The sequence below is a fragment of the Hyaena hyaena genome, unplaced genomic scaffold (genome assembly GCF_003009895.1).
Source record: "Hyaena hyaena isolate Hyena2069 unplaced genomic scaffold, ASM300989v1 scaffold_140, whole genome shotgun sequence".
Classification (NCBI taxonomy): domain Eukaryota; kingdom Metazoa; phylum Chordata; class Mammalia; order Carnivora; family Hyaenidae; genus Hyaena; species Hyaena hyaena.
Window position 1 is genome coordinate 2,612,533 of NW_024080772.1, and position 18,487 is coordinate 2,631,019.

The window sequence follows — 18,487 nt, forward strand, 5'->3', positions numbered from 1 at the left end:
TAGGAGAAAATCTCTGGCTTATCTGGGAAAATTCTTAGTCCACCTATAAACAATCAATCAGTCCTGCGCAGCTATTTCTGTTGAACCTGCAACTTCCATGCCTTTCCTACCTGGCCTTCTTACCTCCCATTTGGGTTTTAACTCTGCACATCACTATCGTTTAGTCTTTTTAAAATATGATTTTCATCATTCTCTTCCAAGTTTACAAATATTGTGTTTAATAGTTGTAATTTATATCCACCAGGTGACCTTGGACATGTTTGTTAATCACTGTGCTTCAGTCAACTCATCTGTAAAATGGGGATAACAGAACCAAATTTCATGAAAATTAACTGAGAGCATTAATCTGAGAACACCTAGAACAGTTAACACTTTCTATGTATTTGTTAAATAAATAAATAAATAAATAATCTTCCCTATGGTTTTACCCAGCACTCAAAAGTGCTCACTTTGAGAAAAACTCATTCCTATGGGTTTAGACACTATACGCCCCTTTCAAATAATTACATGCAGAAATACTTGACAAATAGGTTATCAGTGAACACAGATGTTCCTTAGAACAGTATATTTAATAGAAAAAGATTGAAGGATGTCTGTAGAAAAAGTGCTTAATAAAAGATGAAGTCATACCATGGAAAACTGTGGATATAGACAAAGGTAAATTTGTAGATAAAAGTTCCATTGGCTTTTAGTTGCGTTCAGTAAGAGGTGCAATATGCTTTCCTACACATTCGTTTCAGGAAGAATAGGATGTACAAGAAACTGTAAGCAGAAGACAGAGGTTTCTGTTATGAAATGAGGCTGTATGACCTCCCTACAATGAATATATATTACTTTGTAATTAAAGTAAAAACAAAACAATAATGAGGAAAAAACTAAAAAATGTTTAAAACTTCCCTTATCTCTGGGGCGCCTGGGTGACTCAGTTGGTTAAGCGTCCTACCCTTGGATTCGGCTCAGGTCATGATCTCAGTTTCATGGCTCCAGTGCTGGCAGTGCAGAAGCTGCCTGGGATTCTCTCTCTCCTCTCTCTGCCCCTTCCCCACTGGCGAGGTCTCTGTCTCTCTCCAAACAAATAAATCAAACTTAAAACAAAACAAAACAACAAATCTTCCTATCTCTACTTGTTTTGCCTTTGTTGATGGGTTTTTATCTGCACTGCATGAAAATACCGGTGATTTTGAGGCTGATGAGAAGTCAAATTTCTAGTATTTGCTTCAAAACCTCTATCCTACCAAAGATGGCTTTAAACGCCTTGCAGATTAACCTCAAATGTTAGCCTTTATTTTCTGTCTGAGAAATAGGCATCATCAAATACTTATACTTCATCCTGAAAGTCGAGCAAAGACCATTAATGTAATTGCCTGGGAAATGCTAATGAAAAGTGACACAAAGCCTTCTATCTTAACCGTTCCTGATGGTTAGGGAAACAGCTACCCTTTCCAACAAACAAACCTGACTTTCAGAGGCAGACAATCTCCATGTAAAAGATTTTGAATTTTCTCGTCTTCTTGATAATCACTTCTACTACCAAGAGAAAACTCAGAGAGCTGTAAATTAAGTCGGGCACACTTGAAAAATGTCGTTTTCCATAGATGTTCTTCAGGATTTCCTATATGTTGAGATTCAAAGGGTTTGGGGTTTGCAAGTAAAAGGTGGCGCTCTTTAAGAAGTGACTAAACAGTCTCAAGGAAATTAGTTACACGGTACGTTTTAACTATCTAGGTACCTGCTTTGACTAGAAAAACAGCCTGTTGTTTTCATTTGTCGTCTCTCGGCCTCAAAAAGCTAGGCCTTAGCCACCACCTGGTGACGCTGATGACGCGCGATGTCCTACAGCTGCCGCAATTAGAAAGGCAGAACCTTCTCCTTTAAGAAGCTGACTCACGTGGATGCTGTGTTGTGTGCTCTCAGCTGGGAAGGAGGCGGATCCTAAGCCTCTTCACATTGGTCGCTTCCCGAGAAGGGGCAGAGTTAGCCTCTTTGATTGGCTGCACGAGTACGAGGAGTTGAGTCAGGGGCGGGGCGATCTAAGGGAGCTGGCTCAGTGCCTGCGGCTTCTGGGAGGGGTGGGCAGAGCCGCGGAGGGGAGAGGTAGTGGGGGAGGGTGAACCAGAGAAGGGGCGGGGCCCCGCGGAAGGGGCAGGATGCCGGGAACGAGGGCGGGGCCTAGAAATGAAGGGCGTTCTGGGCCAACCAGGAGAGCCCACTGTTCGAGGGGCGGGGCTACGCCGAGTGATTGACGCTGAGGCCCAACCAGGGAGAGGCGGGGCCAAGGCCAGGGCCTGACTAAACCTGGAGACTCGGGTGGCCGAGGGGCTTCATCCCAGTTGAGGAGCGAAGAGCCGCCAGCGGCCGCGGATCTCACAGCCGCTCGGGGTGAGTGCGGTCGGCGGGGGCTGGGCTCGGAACCCGGTGGAGGCTGAGGAGCCCTCCGGGTCGACGGCTTCGAAGCATTCGGGAATCGGCCTGAAGAGGGGGACAGAGGCAGGAAGTGCCTCTTCCTCGCCGCGCTCCCCTTGGGGTCCTAGCACGGCCGCCTTCGACCCCTCTGGGCGGGTCCCAGCGCCGGGGCTGCGGATAGACGGGCTGGGCTGTTTCCTCTTTGTGAGGCCCAGGCGCGGCGGCCGCCGTCGGCCCGCCCCCGCCGCGCAGCCGGGGCGACCGGCGCGCCCGCAACAGCCGCGACCCCGCCGCTTTGCGCCCGCGCCCTCCTGCCGCAGCCTCTCGCCGGCCCAGTGCCCGCGGCGCCGCCTTGGAGGCCCTTCCGCGGGCAGTTCGGTCGGCGACCTCCCCCGCCCCGGCTGCCCCGCCCCCACGGGCCGCGTCCCCGCCGCAGTGTCGGGGGCGCGCCGGGGTTCCGCGTCGCCGCGGTCGTCCGGAGGCCTGTTCCTCTGCAGCCTCGCCGCGCCTCCAGCCTCGAAGTGAAGTCTGAGTTCGGCTGGGCGCTAGGCGGGGGTCGTCTTTAAAAAGGGCCGCTGTCTCGGCCGCCTGGCACTAGCCACGGGCGGGGGGCCGCGTTGGCTTTGTGTCTGCCCCGCCAGGTGATGCCAGCCACCCTGCCCTGCAGCTCAGCACCTGGCCCCAGGAGTGAGCTTGCGGCCCCGCCGTCCTGGAGGAGATCGGGGTGGGGCTGTTGGGCGGCCGTCGGGCGTCCCGGGCTGCGGCGGGCCGGCCAGGACCCCGCGCCGCCGCCCGCTCAGCTGTTTCCGGCCCGTGTTTGTGGTGCGGGAGGAGGCCGCGCCGCGCTCGGTCGGCCCCTCCCGATTGGCCCGCGGTGTCACGTGCCCGCAATCAGCTGGGGCCAGCTGGGGCCGCGGGCGGCTGGCGGGGCCCGGTCCGCAGCGGGTCGCGCGGTCGCCGGCTGCCCGGACGGGGGCCGCGCCCTTCCTCTCCGCCCTCCCCCCTCCCCACCCCCGTCCGCCGCAGCCGGCAAGAGGGTGGGCGTGCTCTCGCAGCCCCTTTATTCTAGACAGCTAGGTAGGACAATGAGTATTATGAACGCGGGAGTTGGAAAACGGAACTGCTACAAAGATCTGCTTAATCCTGACTCTTATTAATCCCCCCCCCCCCGGAGACGCTGGGAAAGTATACAGCTCATTTATTTTTAAACTTTTTCTGTTTATAGGGCCTTGTTGGTAATCTGAGGATTTTTATTCCAGGTCTCCCTGACAGATGGAAAACCTGAAGTAACCTCAGGCCAGCTAACCTTGTGTTTTTGGAAAATTAGCTTTGCTGGTGAAGTAACTGGGGGCAATAGGGTATTAGCTCACTTTGCGTAGCCACGTATAGTGTTACAGCCGAATTTGCACACAGGTGAACCAAAATACATGAAGGGTTTCCAGGGTAAATACTTGTGCTAGATGTGAAGTGTCTAGGTGTATTCTTTCCCTAAAAGTTTATGGCATATGTGTACTGTGTTAGATAAGACGGGATAAGATACCAAGATACCAAGAACGCATGGTCTTTTCTCTAGAAGCCTGTAACTTAGTAAAAAGTCATAAACAAATGAAATGGAGTAACTATTTCATAGTCAAATATGAAATGAGTGTTACAGAAGTTGAAAAGCTGGGGCAGTGAAAAAAAAATGGATAAGAGTGAAGTAGGAAACATCCTGAAGTGGATCGGTATTGATCCGACCTAGAAAACGTGAGTCTTGGGGGTGGGATGGGGTGGGGGGCCAAACAGGCCTAGAAGGAAAAACAGGCCTGGAGCATTTATAAATAGTGAGAAGGTGGAGCTTGTGGAATTTGGCACACTGCGTACTTTCCGTATCCCATTATCTTTCTGGGTATGTGCTGGAACACCAGGTAGAATGTACCTCCTGGGAAAGGACTGGTGTCCACCTTGACCATACCCTCACCCAGCTCTGTCCCCAATACAGGCCTACTGGTTGACTTGTTTTTGAAGTTTATCTCTAGCAACCATCTTCTCTATAGGAGGGAGATGATAAAATGTGCTCAAGTAAATTATTGAATCCTGTACAGGGGAATTAAGGAAAACTGGATTTTCAGAAAACTAAGGTTGGTAACGTACATGTGGCTTCCAAACATAATTTCTGGTTGGAGCATCAGACTTTTCCCTAGACTTGGTTGCGTTTTGCTCTATTTGAGTGGTGGGAGAGACAGAAAGGTGTAGAAACCATGAAAAGCAAAGGGAGATAAAACCAAAATTAAGTCTAAACAAAAAAAAGATATTACATTAGACAGTACCCTCCAATATAGGCCTAACATAGTCCTAAATATCTTCGTGAGATGTGAAAGTTATTTCTAAATACAGTCATGAGATGTGAAGATAGTCCTAAGTACATTTGCACCAAGAATATCTCTTTAGGTTTTATAGAGCCTGAATGGCTATAGAAGTCATCTGTGTCTCTGGTAATCCCGTGTAATAATGGCTGCGTAATGTAGAAAATGAACCTTAGCTGTGATATGAACTTGCTACTTGACACCTGTATGAGGAAACCAGACAGTTAATTTATACTCCGATCTACCCAATAAGAGGCTTTTTTGAGTCCTGGTATTGCATCACAACAAATGAGAGATCTTGAATTTGTCTTGCCAGTGGGTGTTTTGGGGAGATTACCAGCTCAGATTGTTTAGCTGACTCACTGAGTTCCATGACTACTCTTATTTTTTAGTGATGACTAAACAGTAAGTATTATAGAAATATAGTAAACCTGGAAAACATTCAACAACAACAAAAGCATTATTTGAAGGACAAAAACAAAAATAGTGAAGTTACTGTCAGTTGAAGACTGGATTCCACAACTAGAACATCCTTTGACACCGTAAAGGAAACTGATCAGGTATTGCAAGAGAATTAACAAGAGGAACACACAGCTCCCTTTTGTTCCCGAAACCTTGGCTTGGTAAATATTCTCTACAAAAACTAATTGATTTTTGGATTGAATTTAATGTATTTTCTCCCTTTAATGTTTTAAGTAGAATTGAGTCACAAATCAGTATGAAAATAGTTGATAAGATAACCACAGCATTAAATGTTAACTGTAGTAATCAACTATAAAAGTCTTTAGGTTTTGTTCCTTGTTTTGGAGAGGGGAGAGACTGAAAACCAGATAAACATGCTCCAGCAGGTTTTCATTTTATCAGAACTGTTGCAAAACATAGTCTCCTCTAGAAAGGCAGATTCCTTGGGCCCTCTCTGCGCTGAGCTTCTACACACTCAGTTCCTTGCTGGAGAGAGCCTTTGTACCTTGCATTTGCCAACCACCTTCTGGCATCAGAAAAGCCCTTCTTACTGGCTAGCAATAAGTGGAGTTCCAGTATTGGGTGTGGCTGGTGGAAATGCCCTAGGGAAAAGTTTACAAGGAAAAGTCTTATCTGTGAATGGGGGGTTTTCCCATTGGTGGATCCTTAGAGACTCAGATCAATACCTACTCTTCTCTCTGGTATTTCTAGGGTTGGACAGTATAATGCTTTCTTTGCTGAATTCTGCCTGCCAGGGTTGGATCCCAACTTTATTATTAACTACAGGGAGGGCGTGTACCTATTTTAAGACCTGGAACTGTGACACTGAGAATTTGAGACGCTTCACAAGTTTTCTAACTTTTCCTTCTGCTTATAATTTCTGTCACCTCATCACTTAGCTTTGCAGTAATGAACAGGAGATGAAGCCAGTTGTTTTGTTTCATAAGGAAATCTAGTTTTACTGCATTTACCTTTGTTTAACATTTATGATGTGCCAGACACTGTTCTCATAATGTATTCTCTCCATTTCATTCTCACAACTCAGAGATGGATACTGCTGTCTCTGTTTCACAGTTGAAGAAGCAGAAGACACCTTATCCAAAGTTTACACAGCTTTTAAGGGGCAGAGCTGAGATGTGAACCCAGGCTGCCTGACTCCAGAATTCAAATATCTGGGCCACATTATTTAAAATCCTGGGGATGGGAGAGAAAAAGGCCGCAGCCAGGAAATCTATTATTTATTTTTGTAATCTTTTTAGAGCTGATTTGATTATAGATAGTTAAAGATTTTAGCTAGAAAAATCTGAAGAAAAGGGGAGCAGGATAAAATTGATCTTGTCTAGTACTCCTATTGATCCTTAACCCTGAGTGCCAACTAAGTTTACTTTTTTTTTAATTGAAAATGACTATCTGCTTTCTATTTTTTTTTTTTAATATTTTTATTTATTTCTAGGAGAGAGAGACAGCATGAGCAGGGGAGGGTCAGAGAGAGAGGGAGTCACAGACTGAAACAGGCTCCGGGCTCCGAGCTGGCAGTCAGCACAGAGCCCGACGCAGGGCTCGAACCCACGAACCATGAGATCACGACCTAAGCGAAAGTCGGACGCTTAACCGACTAAGCCACCCAGGCGCCCCGACTATCTGCTTTCTAAATGAAAAGCCTTGTTCACCATCTGAAGGAATTTTTAACAGCGGTTGGCATACTTTCAGGGGCCAAATAGTGAATATTGTAAATCTTACAAGCCATAAGGTGTCAACCATAACTATTCAAACTTTGCCGTTCCAGTGAGACAGCTGTCAAGTAAAAGCAAATATGTGTGGCTGTGTCCCATTAAAACTTTATTTGTGGACATTAAAGTTTGAATTTCGCATAGTTCTCATGTATCACAAAATAATCTTTTGATGTTTTTTCTTATTTAAAAGTGTGAAAACCATCCTTAGCTTGTGGGTGGTACAAAAACAGGTGGTGAGCTAAAATTTTGCCCACAGGTGTTAGTTGTCTAACCCCTGTTTTTATTTTGTTTTACATTTTATTTATTTTTTTTAATGTTTTATTTATTTCTAGGAGAGAGAGAGACAGCATGAGCAGGGGAGGGACAGAGAGAGAGGGAGTCACAGACTGAAACAGGCTCCAGGCTCTGAGCTGGCAGTCAGCACAGAGCCCGACGCGGGGCTCGAACCCACGAACCATGAGATCATGACCTAAGTGAAAGTCGGACGCTTAACCGACTAAGCCACCCAGGCGCCCCTTATATTTTATTTTTTATTATTATTTTTTTAATACAACTTATTGTCAAGTTAGCTACCATACATTGTTTACAGCGTGCTCTTGGTTTCTGGGGTAGATTGCCACGATTCATTTCTTATATACAACACCCAGTGCTCATCCCAACAAGTGCCCTCCTCAGTGCCCATCACCCATTTCCCCTCTTTGTCACCTCCCCCCCACATCAACCCTTAGTTCTCTGCATTTAAGAGTCTCTCATGAGTTTGCCTCCCTCTCTGTTTGAAACTATTTTTTCATCTTCCTTTCCCCATGGTCTCCTGTTAAGTTTCACAAGTTCTACATATGGGTGAAATCATACAATATGTCTTTCTCTGACTGACTTCCTTCACTTAGCATAATACCTTCCAGTTCCATCCATATTGTTGCAAATGGCAGAATTTCATTCTCTCTCATTGTCGAGCAGTATTCCATTGTATATATAAACTACATCTCCTTTATCCATTCATCAGTTGATGGACATTTGGGCTCTTTCCATGATTTGACTATTGTTGAAAGCACTGCTATAAATATTGGGTTACATGTGCTGCCCCTATGAATCAGCACTCCTATATCCTTTGGATAAATTCTTAGTAGTGCTATTGCTGGGTCCTAGGGTAGTTCTATTGTTAATTTTTTGAGGAACCTCCACACTGTTTTCCAGAGTGGCTGCACCAGTTTGTATTCCTGTCAGCAGTGCAAGAGGGTTTCGTTTCTCCACATCCTCACCAAACATCTGTTGTTTCCTGAGTTGTTAATTTTAGCCACTCTGACCTGTGTGAGACGATATCTCAATGTGGTTTTGATTTGTACTTCCCTGATGATGTATGGTGTTGAGCATCTTTTCATGTGTCTGTTGGCCATTTGGATATTTTCTTTGAAGAAGTGCCTGTTCATGTCTTTTGCCCATTTCACTGGATTATTTGTTGTTCGGGTGTTGAGTTTGGTTAAGTTCTTTATAGATTTTTGATACTAACCCTTTATCTGATAAGTGATTTGCAAATATCTTCTCCCATTCCGTCAGTTGCCTTTTGGTTTTGTTGATGGTTTCCTTTCCAGTACAGAAGCTTTTTAGTGAAGTCCCAATAGTTCATTTTTGCATTTATTTCCCTTGCCTTGAAAGACGTGTCAAGTAAGAAGTTGCTGCAGCTGAGGGCCTGACCCCTGTTTTTAAGGAAAGTGTGTAGCAATGAGCCAGACTAACCAACAAGACACCATATTTGTTATTGATTTATATATGTATGTATATATAAATGTGCTACAGTATGGTATTGACCAAAGAATAGACAATTAGATTAGTGGGACAGCATACAGAGCCCAGAAATAGATCCACATAAATATCATCAGCTGATATTTGACAGAGGAGCAAAGGCAATACAGCAGAGCAAAGATAGTATTTTCAACAAGTGGTGCTAAAACAACTAGACCTCCACATGCAAAAAAAAATTTAGACCCAGACCTTACACCTCATTCACAAAAATTACTCAAAATCAGTCACAGACCTAAATGTAAAAGGCAAAACTATAAAACTTTTAGAAGATAACATAGGAGAAAGTCTAGATGGCATTGCATATGGCAGTGACTTTTTAAATACAACACCAAAGGCATCCGTGAAAGAAATAATTAATAAGCTGCAACTCATTAAAATTAAAAACTTCTGTACAAAAGATGTCAAGAGAGCAAGAGGATAAGCCACAGACTGGGAGAAAATATTTGCAAAAGACATCCGATAAAGAACTTCTCCAGAACATACCGAGAACTCTTAAAAACTGAACAAAAAGAAAACCTGATTAAAAAATGGCGAATAGCAAATGAAAAGATGCTCCGTATCATATGTCATTAGGGAAATGCAAATTAAGACAACAGTGAGATACCAATACAAACCTATTAGAATGACCAAAATCCTTAACACCGACAGTGCCAAATGCGGGTAAGGACATGTAGAGCAATAGGAACTTTGATTCCTTGCCGGTATGAATATAAAATGGAAGACATAGTTTCTTACAAAACTAAACCTACCGTATGATCCAGCATTTGCACTCCTTTGCATTTATCCAAAGGAGTTGAAAACTTCTATCCATACAGAAACCTTCCTTTCACACATTTCTGAAAGAAATCCTGCCTTATTTTGCTGTGAACCTGAAACTGCTAAAAACAAACAAAACTTAAATCTGACCTAAAAATAGCCATTTTTAGAACGTTGTTTATTGACTTGGATTCAAACTAGGAAATTACATAGTCCATATTGTCTAACTCTTTTAAGTTTATTTAGAGTATGTATGAGCAGGGGAGAGAGAGAGAGAGCGTGAGCAGCACGCCCCCATATTGTCTAATTTTTAAAATAGTTGACCTTGAACAATACAGGTTTAAACTGGTGAATCTGATTATATGTGCATTTTTTTTTCAATAACCACAGTACGGTTGATATATTTTTTCATAGTTTCCTTAATGTTTTGTTCTCAATCTTTAAGAATACAGTATATAATATATCTAACAGCGAAAAGATGTTATTCGATGATTATGTTATTGGCTATGGTTTGTTATGTTTATGGTGTCCATAGGCTTCTGGTCAACAATAGGCTATTAAGGTTTTGGGGAATTAGTGGTCATATATACATATTCCACTGTGCAAGAGAGGAGGGTGGCATCCCTAACCACCACCCCCCATAGTGTTCAAGAGTCATTTATAATCCATTCCTTGAGATTTTTTTTTTTTATGGATAATTTCAAAGAGAAAAACTTTTTTCTCTTACAAGTTCTATTAAATCCTGTAAATTTAAAAAAATTCTGTTAAAAAGGTACCGTTTCTAAAAATGTGATTGCTTTACTAGGGTCTCCTATTAAAATAGAAAATGGACACTCTAAGGAGCTAAATGTGCTATTAAAGGGGAAGGAAATTGAAACAGTTACTAAACTGTGATCTATAGATCATCTGTGAATTTTACTTATATTTTCAACTTGGCCTCTCAGTTTCCAGTAACTTCAGATAAACTGATAATAGGCTCCCAATAAACAACCATGTTCGGTAGTTATTTCAAGCTTTTAATAACCTGGAACTAAGAAAAGCTAGTACCAAAGAGGGCTTATTTATTAAATTATCTAGGGAATAGTACTTACTAAAAATGTGTTTTGCTTGAAATGTTAAAAAGAAAGAACACATCTTAAAGTTTTAGCTGTGATGAGTTTGGCCTTAGTTTTGGTTATAAACTTGAACTTCAACACTGACAGAGACCAAAGCATGCATTTTATTACTTAGGGATACAGTAAGGTGTCTCTAGAGTCAGCACAGAAAACATTAGTCATCTATGAAAGCAGCTCAATTTTAAGATGTTTTTTAAATATGTGACTGAAGAGATTTAGGATTCTTCAGAGTCTAAGCAAGGGACTTAGCATATCTGGGAAATATTTTGGATGTAAAACTAGAAAATCAGTGGTTGCCTGTGATTGCAGAGGGGCTTGTAATTTGGGGGAGGTGATAGAAATATTCTAAAACTGGTTTGTGGTGATATACAGTGGTAGCACAACTTTATAAATTTACTAAAAATCACTGAGTTGTAAACTTACAGTGACTAGATTTTATGTTATGTAACTTATTCCTTTAAAACTCTGGGGGTTTTTTAGCTAAAAGAATTAGCTATATTCTATTCAGTGAGACAGATTTTCAGTTTGTGAGGGAGTGGTCTGTATGAGCTCTTAGAGATGCCTAAAGCACATGCCTTTGACCTTAATTTTGTAGTGCTATCAAGTTTAACACAAGTGTAGTGGCACCTGTGAATTAAGACCTTAATGGGGAAGGAGGAAAGACCTCCAGAAGTGATTTAGGAAGTATTGTTGGTTTTGCAATTTCTCTAAGAAGTTACCAGGGTTTCTCATTTAGGAGAGTGTAATTTGAATTGGCCACCAACCAAGAAAGGACATCTAAGAGGGATCAGCATGGAGGCAGGAAGGGTACATGATTAACCTGAATCTGGTAGCCCTGTGGTCACTAGGGAATGAAAAGGGTCAAAAGAACTGGAGCAAGGTTTCATTCAGGCCCTGGCTTGGCCAGTGTCAGGACTCTATTTCTTTCTCTACCTAGGAAGGTGACAAATTCCTAGTTAAGAAAATTGTCCAGATTAAATGTGGTATGTAAAGTACCAAGTGCAGTGTCCCATACAGTGTAGACGCTAAAAAATTATTAGGTGTAAGGCAGAGTTTAATATAATCTCCAGATCCCAAGAAGCCTAATTCTGGTGTTACATCTTAGCTTTTTAATGGCCTTCCTCCTTCCATAATCAAGTGGCGTTCTGATTGATACCAGCCTCTTAAGAGTTTGGATAGTGTGAGTCAGTAGTAGGTTGTTCCCAGCACTGCAAAGCTAAGGCTTAACACCTAGAGCCTAATGACCCCACCCTGCACAGGTTTTTCTACTTCATAAAGACCTTTGATAGAGATGTTTTGCTTGCTTTTGCTGGATTCCATGGCATTCTAACTTATCTTTTTTGGCAAATAAGAACGACATTTTACAGTTTTATGTACATATATAGTACTGTATAAATGGAAACCACAACTAGGAATAGTGATTCTGTACAGATATTTTTGGTCTTGGTAATGAATCATATAATTGAATCCAGTAAAAAATACTTGGGTAAAAGTAAAAAATAGACTGAACTTGAAGCAGGGAAGAGAAAGCATATTAAGTCTCTTTACCCCATTTAGGATAAAGGACCAGTAGCAAATGGTCACAGCTATATTGTAATTTTGAATCAAAGACAGAATGATGTAGACAGAGAGTATAGGGAGAGTTTGTTTTGAAGCCCAGTACATTTTCCACAGTAGCATTGTGTCTGCCATGGCCAATTCAGAAACATCTAGATACTCTGTATTATGGTTGAAATAACTTACACTATGAATATTCAAAAGTTTGAAGGAAAATTGGCTTTAAAGTAATGAGTCCCAGAAGCCCAAGCAGGGGGGTTAATCATTGCACAAATACTGGTTTTCAGAGAAATACAGAATCCCAGCCCTGTGTCTTAGGTGGTATGGTAAACCTTGCTGTTGGTTACTTTCTGTAAATGACCAGTATTAAGAAATATGACCCAGATCACTTGCTCACAAGCCGTTGCATGCTTTGGTTATATGAAGAGTCATAAACTCCGATGTCTTACAGGGGAAGTAATTATGTGATGCAAAGTGGTGACTGAGCAGACAGAATGACCTCAGGGGAGTTGCAGCTACCACTGACTCTAGTCATTGTTGCCATATGAGAATGTGTGCCTCGTGTGCCATATCTCTCCATTGTTGGGGGAGAAAAAAATACAAGCTCTATTAAGAGAAATCTCTAAAGTCTTAAATGGCGACCCACCTATTTTTTTATTAATAAAAAACTGTGGGCCACATTTAAACATGTCCACATATGTTTTGTAAGGGAAGAGTTGTCTGTTTTGTTCACTGATGTATCCCTATGCCACCAGACAAGTTCAGCCTGCAGGCCTCAAAGACCTCTGACCTTTATGTAACAAATACTGTATTCTTAAGCATCTAGAAAAGGGAATGCTATCATTTTAAAGGCTGAAACAATAGTCTTACCATCTGTTGTCATTTTGGAAAAATGTAATCAAAAGCTAAATACTATTTCTAAAGTTGTGTCAGTTTCACCCAGGGTTTATTCACTGACATGTTTGCTTAAAGTGCAATGGATTTCTTTTCAGCAGCCATAGATTTTAATTGAACTTACCATTTGTTTTTCATTCTTCTTAAACTTCCATATCAAAATTTTTAATGGACGTCATAATCTTTGTGATAATGACTTTTCTGATGACCTTAGGACTGCCTAATAACTAAGGACATTCACAGATGTAAGAAGAAATGGAATTTTTAATTTGTAATGAAATTTCCCCCAATTTAAAATGACAGTGATTCTTACTACAAGCATAGATTGTAGATTTTCTTTCACGGTGGCAGCTATAGCAACCTGCTTGCCATTTTAAATATACGTAATACAAATATTTAAAACATAGTGTTTAAGGGGATTAATTGCTGTGAATTGAAGGAGTTGTGCATAGTCACTCTAACTTTTGAAATCCCGAAATGTGATTATCCTTGTTTCAGAATTTGGATTCAAAGCTTTTTCTTTATTCCCCTCCCGCCCCAATGTTTCAACACTTCTGCGATTTATTGAACCGTGTGATTTCTTAAACATAAGTTACGTAATAATGGCTTCTCTTTCTCTTCTCCTCTGTTCTTGTTTTCCTAGCCGTGTGCCAGGGCATGGAAGAATTTTGGCTTTAGGTTGGGTGAACTGCACTCCAGTCATGGTGTTCTGTACTTGAAAGCTGTGTAACCTTTGATCACTTAATAACCTTGGATAATTTATGAAGTGGGGATGATAACCTCACAGAGTTATTGTGACGATTTTGAAATAAGGAAAGCACTTAGTGCTCCACAGACTCCAGCCATCACCCCTACATGGTTATAGAGGTGCCTGATGACCAGAGCCATCCCATGCTCGTGACCAAGACTCCCCTCTTCTCATTTTCTGATGCCCCTTTTTTCACTCTTGGAATTATCCCACTCATGCCCCACAGTCTTTCCTCAATTTATACATACTCAGAATGTACATTTAATGCTTAGGCTAAGCCTTTCTTAGGTCTCTGCCTGTGCTTCTCACTATTCAGTTTCTGATACTCCACTTTCTTCCTGTGTTTTTCATACCAACCAAAAGAGAAGTGATGATATTGTTCTGGCCTTGCCTAAGCGTGTTTGCTTCCTTGGCTCACTGTTTCTAAATGGTTCTTAGCTTGGTTTGCCTGTTTATTTGTTCAGTGCATGAACCTTGGATCCTTTAGTACAGAGTCCACTCTTTCCCATAATGAGTACTACTACAAAGCAGAGATCACATATATATGTTATTTATACATACATCTCTATACGTATCTATGAATGGTTCTCTATGACCCCCACCTCGTAGATACCAACAGTTTTTTAAATCATAATGCTTTCTTATGCTTTTCCATTTGCTCCTAGGTTTTTAGAACTTCAGCTATAAAAATGGGCAGAATTTTCCTTGATCATATTGGTGGTACCCGTCTGTTTTCTTGTGCAAACTGCGATACAATCCTGACCAACCGCTCAGAACTCATCTCTACTCGGTTCACAGGAGCCACTGGCAGAGCATTTCTTTTTAACAAGGTTGGTGGGAAAACCAGTTCCATTTTCTAAGTGGGTTCAGTGAATATATTTGACAGCAGTACCAGAATACCCCTCATAGTTTGGAGATACCAGAAATGAGAGCTATATTCTGCATGTTCAAATGAGTGCCCGCTAGGCTTACCTTCGGGACCTTAGGAAGGCATTACTAGAATGTGATTTTTTTACCATTAAAGTTTAAAGACTGTATTACAGTAAGAAGAGTAGTCTCCATTGCTTTAGAAAACATGCAGTGTAAGAACTTTGTAGTGACTTCATGGACTATGGAAGAAGGAGTAGAAATACTTCTATACCCATATCACTGATTGGTCCTTAAGGGGGGATGGCTTCATGAAGCTCTCATAGCTTGACAGGGCAACTGAATGAAGATCATCTAACTTCCCTTGCTCTAATTTATGCTTTCCAGTCATAACTTCTGATTATGTTGTGGCTTATGGGATGCCAACGGGAAGAGCATTTCCCGATTTACAAATTAATGACTAGTCTGCCTGCTTCTCTAATTTCTGGCTTGCTTTAAAATTGGTTGAGTGATTCTGCCTCCTGGAATCTAAAGTGTACTAGGAGAGTTGAATTTCTAAATCTTTTAGGCTAAGGGACAGAACTAGTCTCAGGTGCTGCTCTTAAAAGGCTAGCAGAATTTCCCCAGTGGACACCCCTCTGTTCCACTTAGAAATAGGCTTTTCTCTCACATAATTGATAGTGTATATACCCTTGACCTTTCTTTAGGTATAGAGCAGGAGTTGGTACACTGTGGCAGGCCAGCTGTCTGTTTTTGTTAATAATGAAACACAGCCATGCTCATTCGTTTATGTATTGCCTGTGGCTGCTCTTGGGCTACACAACAGCAGAGCTAAATGGTTAGAACAAAGACCATCTCGCCTTCAAAGCCAGAAATACTGACTATCTGGCCATGTAGAGGAGAGTAAAGTGTAGAGGACTGTTGGATGTTCAGAATCCTTGGAGATTCTTCACAAATTATTTGAGCCCACTTGAAAACTGTATTGCAGTATATGATCTGAAGTTGGCTTAGTGTGTCCCTGTTGATCTGTATATAAAATGTATTTCTGGAAACAGAAAAAACCTTTTCTGTGGAATCCCTGTTGCATACTAGCTTCTTATACATCGGTAGCCTTCTTTGAACTCATTGAATGGTGAATGGTAACAGCTGGTCCCAAACCAACATTTTTATAGCTCCAAGTTGAGGACCCTTCACTGCAACACAGAAATGTAACTAGTGTGTATAAATAATGTGGCTAGGACTGGCATATAGTACAGTAATTCATGAGTGCATTAGATGTCCAGTGCAATTTCCAGATATTTGCCTTTCCCAGCAGCTTCTAAAAGTAGCCCCTGGGAAGGGTATTGTGGGTTTGACTAAAGTAACAACTGCTATTTGCTTTTCTGAAGTTGCTCTTACTGCATCAGCCACAATAACGTGTCCTTTTTTGGCCAGTAACTCACATGGCTCTGCGATTTTGTGTTCCCCTGTTTCTTAGGTAGTTAACCTGCAGTACAGTGAAGTTCAAGACCGGGTCATGCTCACTGGCCGCCACATGGTTCGCGACGTGAGCTGCAAGAACTGCAATAGCAAACTGGGATGGATCTATGAGTTTGCCACTGAAGACAGCCAGCGCTATAAGGAAGGCCGTGTGATCCTGGAGCGCGCCCTAGTGCGAGAGAGCGAGGGCTTTGAGGAGCATGTACCATCTGATAACTCTTGAAGAAAAAGAGCTAACTCCATCCCTTCCCAGGTCTCCTTCACTGAAAACAAAAATCTACTTACATACACTGTCACCTTAGCATCAGGGTCGGATTCATGAACTGCGGAACAAGAGGTTGTGAGAATCTAAGATGGAAACTTTCTTTCTTTCTTTCTTTTGTTGTTTTTTTTTTTAATTTCAATTTTCCATCCAGCAGCAGTGTGTAGAGAGAATATTATGCAGATGCCGTTAATTTTTTTTTTTCCCTGTGTTTACATCTTGAGGCAGGATAGTCTATCTGCAGCTACACGATGGGCTATGTGAGGGAAAAAAATCTGGGCTATTAGAGTGAAAAAGTGTGTTGTATGTAAATTTTGAAAGGAAAATGTGTCAAGAGCATGGTTTTTAAACTCATTTGGCTTCATTTTAAAAAAAAGTTTTTTTAACCCAGTTATTTCACTTGATTTGCTAGCTTCAGGGAAGAGATCCGAAGTTGTGACCAGCGCTAAAGGTTCAGTGTTAGTATGGCTTGTGCTGGCCCTCGTGCCATATTCTTGTTGGAGATGAACCGTAGCACCAGAGCCCACCCGTCCTTGTCAGTCTTGACCCAAAGATGTCACCAGTCCTAGTTATTTGTCACCACATAATTGGTGTTGATTGGAAACTTTTCCTGAAATGGGGCAGAACTGCTTGGTTGTCTTTTCCATGTAACTTAAGCATAGTAATATAAATAAAGTGATAGTTGGATGTGTTTGGTCCTGTGTTGCTTTTAAAAACACCTTTTAAAAGAGCAGAGTGTTTGAGAAGTAATTTTCCTGGTAGCGTTTCTTTTTATCTCTTAAGCTAAATTGACTGTGTAGAGATTACTTTGTTGAAAGCATACTGTTGAAACTTCTAGGACTGCGTTCAGAAAAGAGTTGAACGGAATGCCGGTGTGCATCCATGCAGAAAGCATTTCATCTGCAACTGTTTTCCAAGAAGGGGAGAAATGAAGGAGCCTATCTAAAATTACTGCTTTGCAAAGTGTTTTCAGCCTACCCTCATTTTTGTGTTGATTTTTTGACAAATCTGTAGAGTCTGATAGTTTCATCAAAGCACTAGATCTGTCATTAGCATTATTTTCTCAGATCTACCCTCAGAAGTTCAGCTATTGAAATTTAAACTGTACTTGGTCCTTTCAAGCAGAAAAGGATCAAATGCGACTCAGGGTGTTATTTTAGGCCCCAATTTACAACATGATGAAGTATTAAAATATAAATGTTTCTTTATCCAAATGATTTCTAGATATTCTAGTATTTGTTTCTGGTGGAATAAATGACATTAAAATTGGCTAATTATTTAAATGTGTGAATGGATGTTTGCGTGCTCAATCTCTAGGTCTATGTCTAGAAAGCATATTTGCCTCAATTAGCAAAATCTTTCTGTCCTTGATATTAGAAGTGACTTCTGAGTACAGTTACGATTAAGTTTCTCTTCTTTGCCTTCGGGCTCTTGGTTAGAGCCGTAGTTCTCTGATGAAGTAGGTGTATAATACTGTATTTGAGAGAAGTGGGCACAAATGATCTTTCCTTCACCGTGGAATAAATCTTCAAGCTTTAAGAACCAGCTTTCCTTCCCATCCATTTCCATACTGGCCTTGGATTATATGCACACCCCTGCTAGCCTGCCTTACCTGCAGCACTATGTGCATTTGCTGTCACAATAAAGTATATTTTGTCTTGCATTGGTGCAATACTACTTATTTTCCACTGAGTCTACTAAACGTTTTAGCTTAAAAAAATTTAAGTTTATTTATTTTTGAGAGAGATAGAGACAGCGCTTGGGTTGGGGGAGGGGCAAAGAGAGAGGGAGACAGAATCGGAAGCAGGCTCCAGGCCCTGAGCTGTCAGCATAGAGCCCGACACAGGGCTCAAACTCAGAAACTGAGATCATGACCTGATCCTAAGTCGGATGCTTAACCGAATGAGCCACCCAGGCTGTCTTCATCTTGTCTTAGTTTTAACGTGAACATATATGTTGTACCTATGAGTAGCTAGGCTTTCTTCAGTCAGCAGTGATAAAGTGACATTCTGGCTTAACTTTACCTAATCTACACCAGGAGATACTGAATACTAACTTCTGTGAGC

The 18,487-nt window shown here is 41.7% G+C and overlaps 2 protein-coding genes across 2 annotated transcripts; one reads left to right on the forward strand and one right to left on the reverse strand.

Annotated features, from left to right (window-relative positions):
• Positions 1 to 1,699: 1,699 nt before the first annotated feature.
• Positions 1,700 to 9,507, reverse strand: LOC120235912 (collagen alpha-1(XXVI) chain-like). Its single transcript, XM_039238457.1, has 4 exons — positions 9,493 to 9,507; positions 3,079 to 3,476; positions 2,296 to 2,574; positions 1,700 to 1,991 (listed from the first exon to the last, which is right to left on the reverse strand). Exons 1-3 carry the CDS (start codon positions 9,505 to 9,507, stop codon positions 2,322 to 2,324), a joined length of 666 nt encoding a protein of 221 aa, XP_039094388.1. The 3' UTR covers positions 1,700 to 1,991; positions 2,296 to 2,321.
• On the forward strand, positions 2,293 to 18,084 carry YPEL5 (yippee like 5). Its single transcript, XM_039238443.1, has 3 exons — positions 2,293 to 2,379; positions 14,479 to 14,643; positions 16,158 to 18,084. Exons 2-3 carry the CDS (start codon positions 14,503 to 14,505, stop codon positions 16,380 to 16,382), a joined length of 366 nt encoding a protein of 121 aa, XP_039094374.1. The 5' UTR covers positions 2,293 to 2,379; positions 14,479 to 14,502; the 3' UTR covers positions 16,383 to 18,084.
• The last annotated feature ends 403 nt before the right edge of the window (positions 18,085 to 18,487 follow it).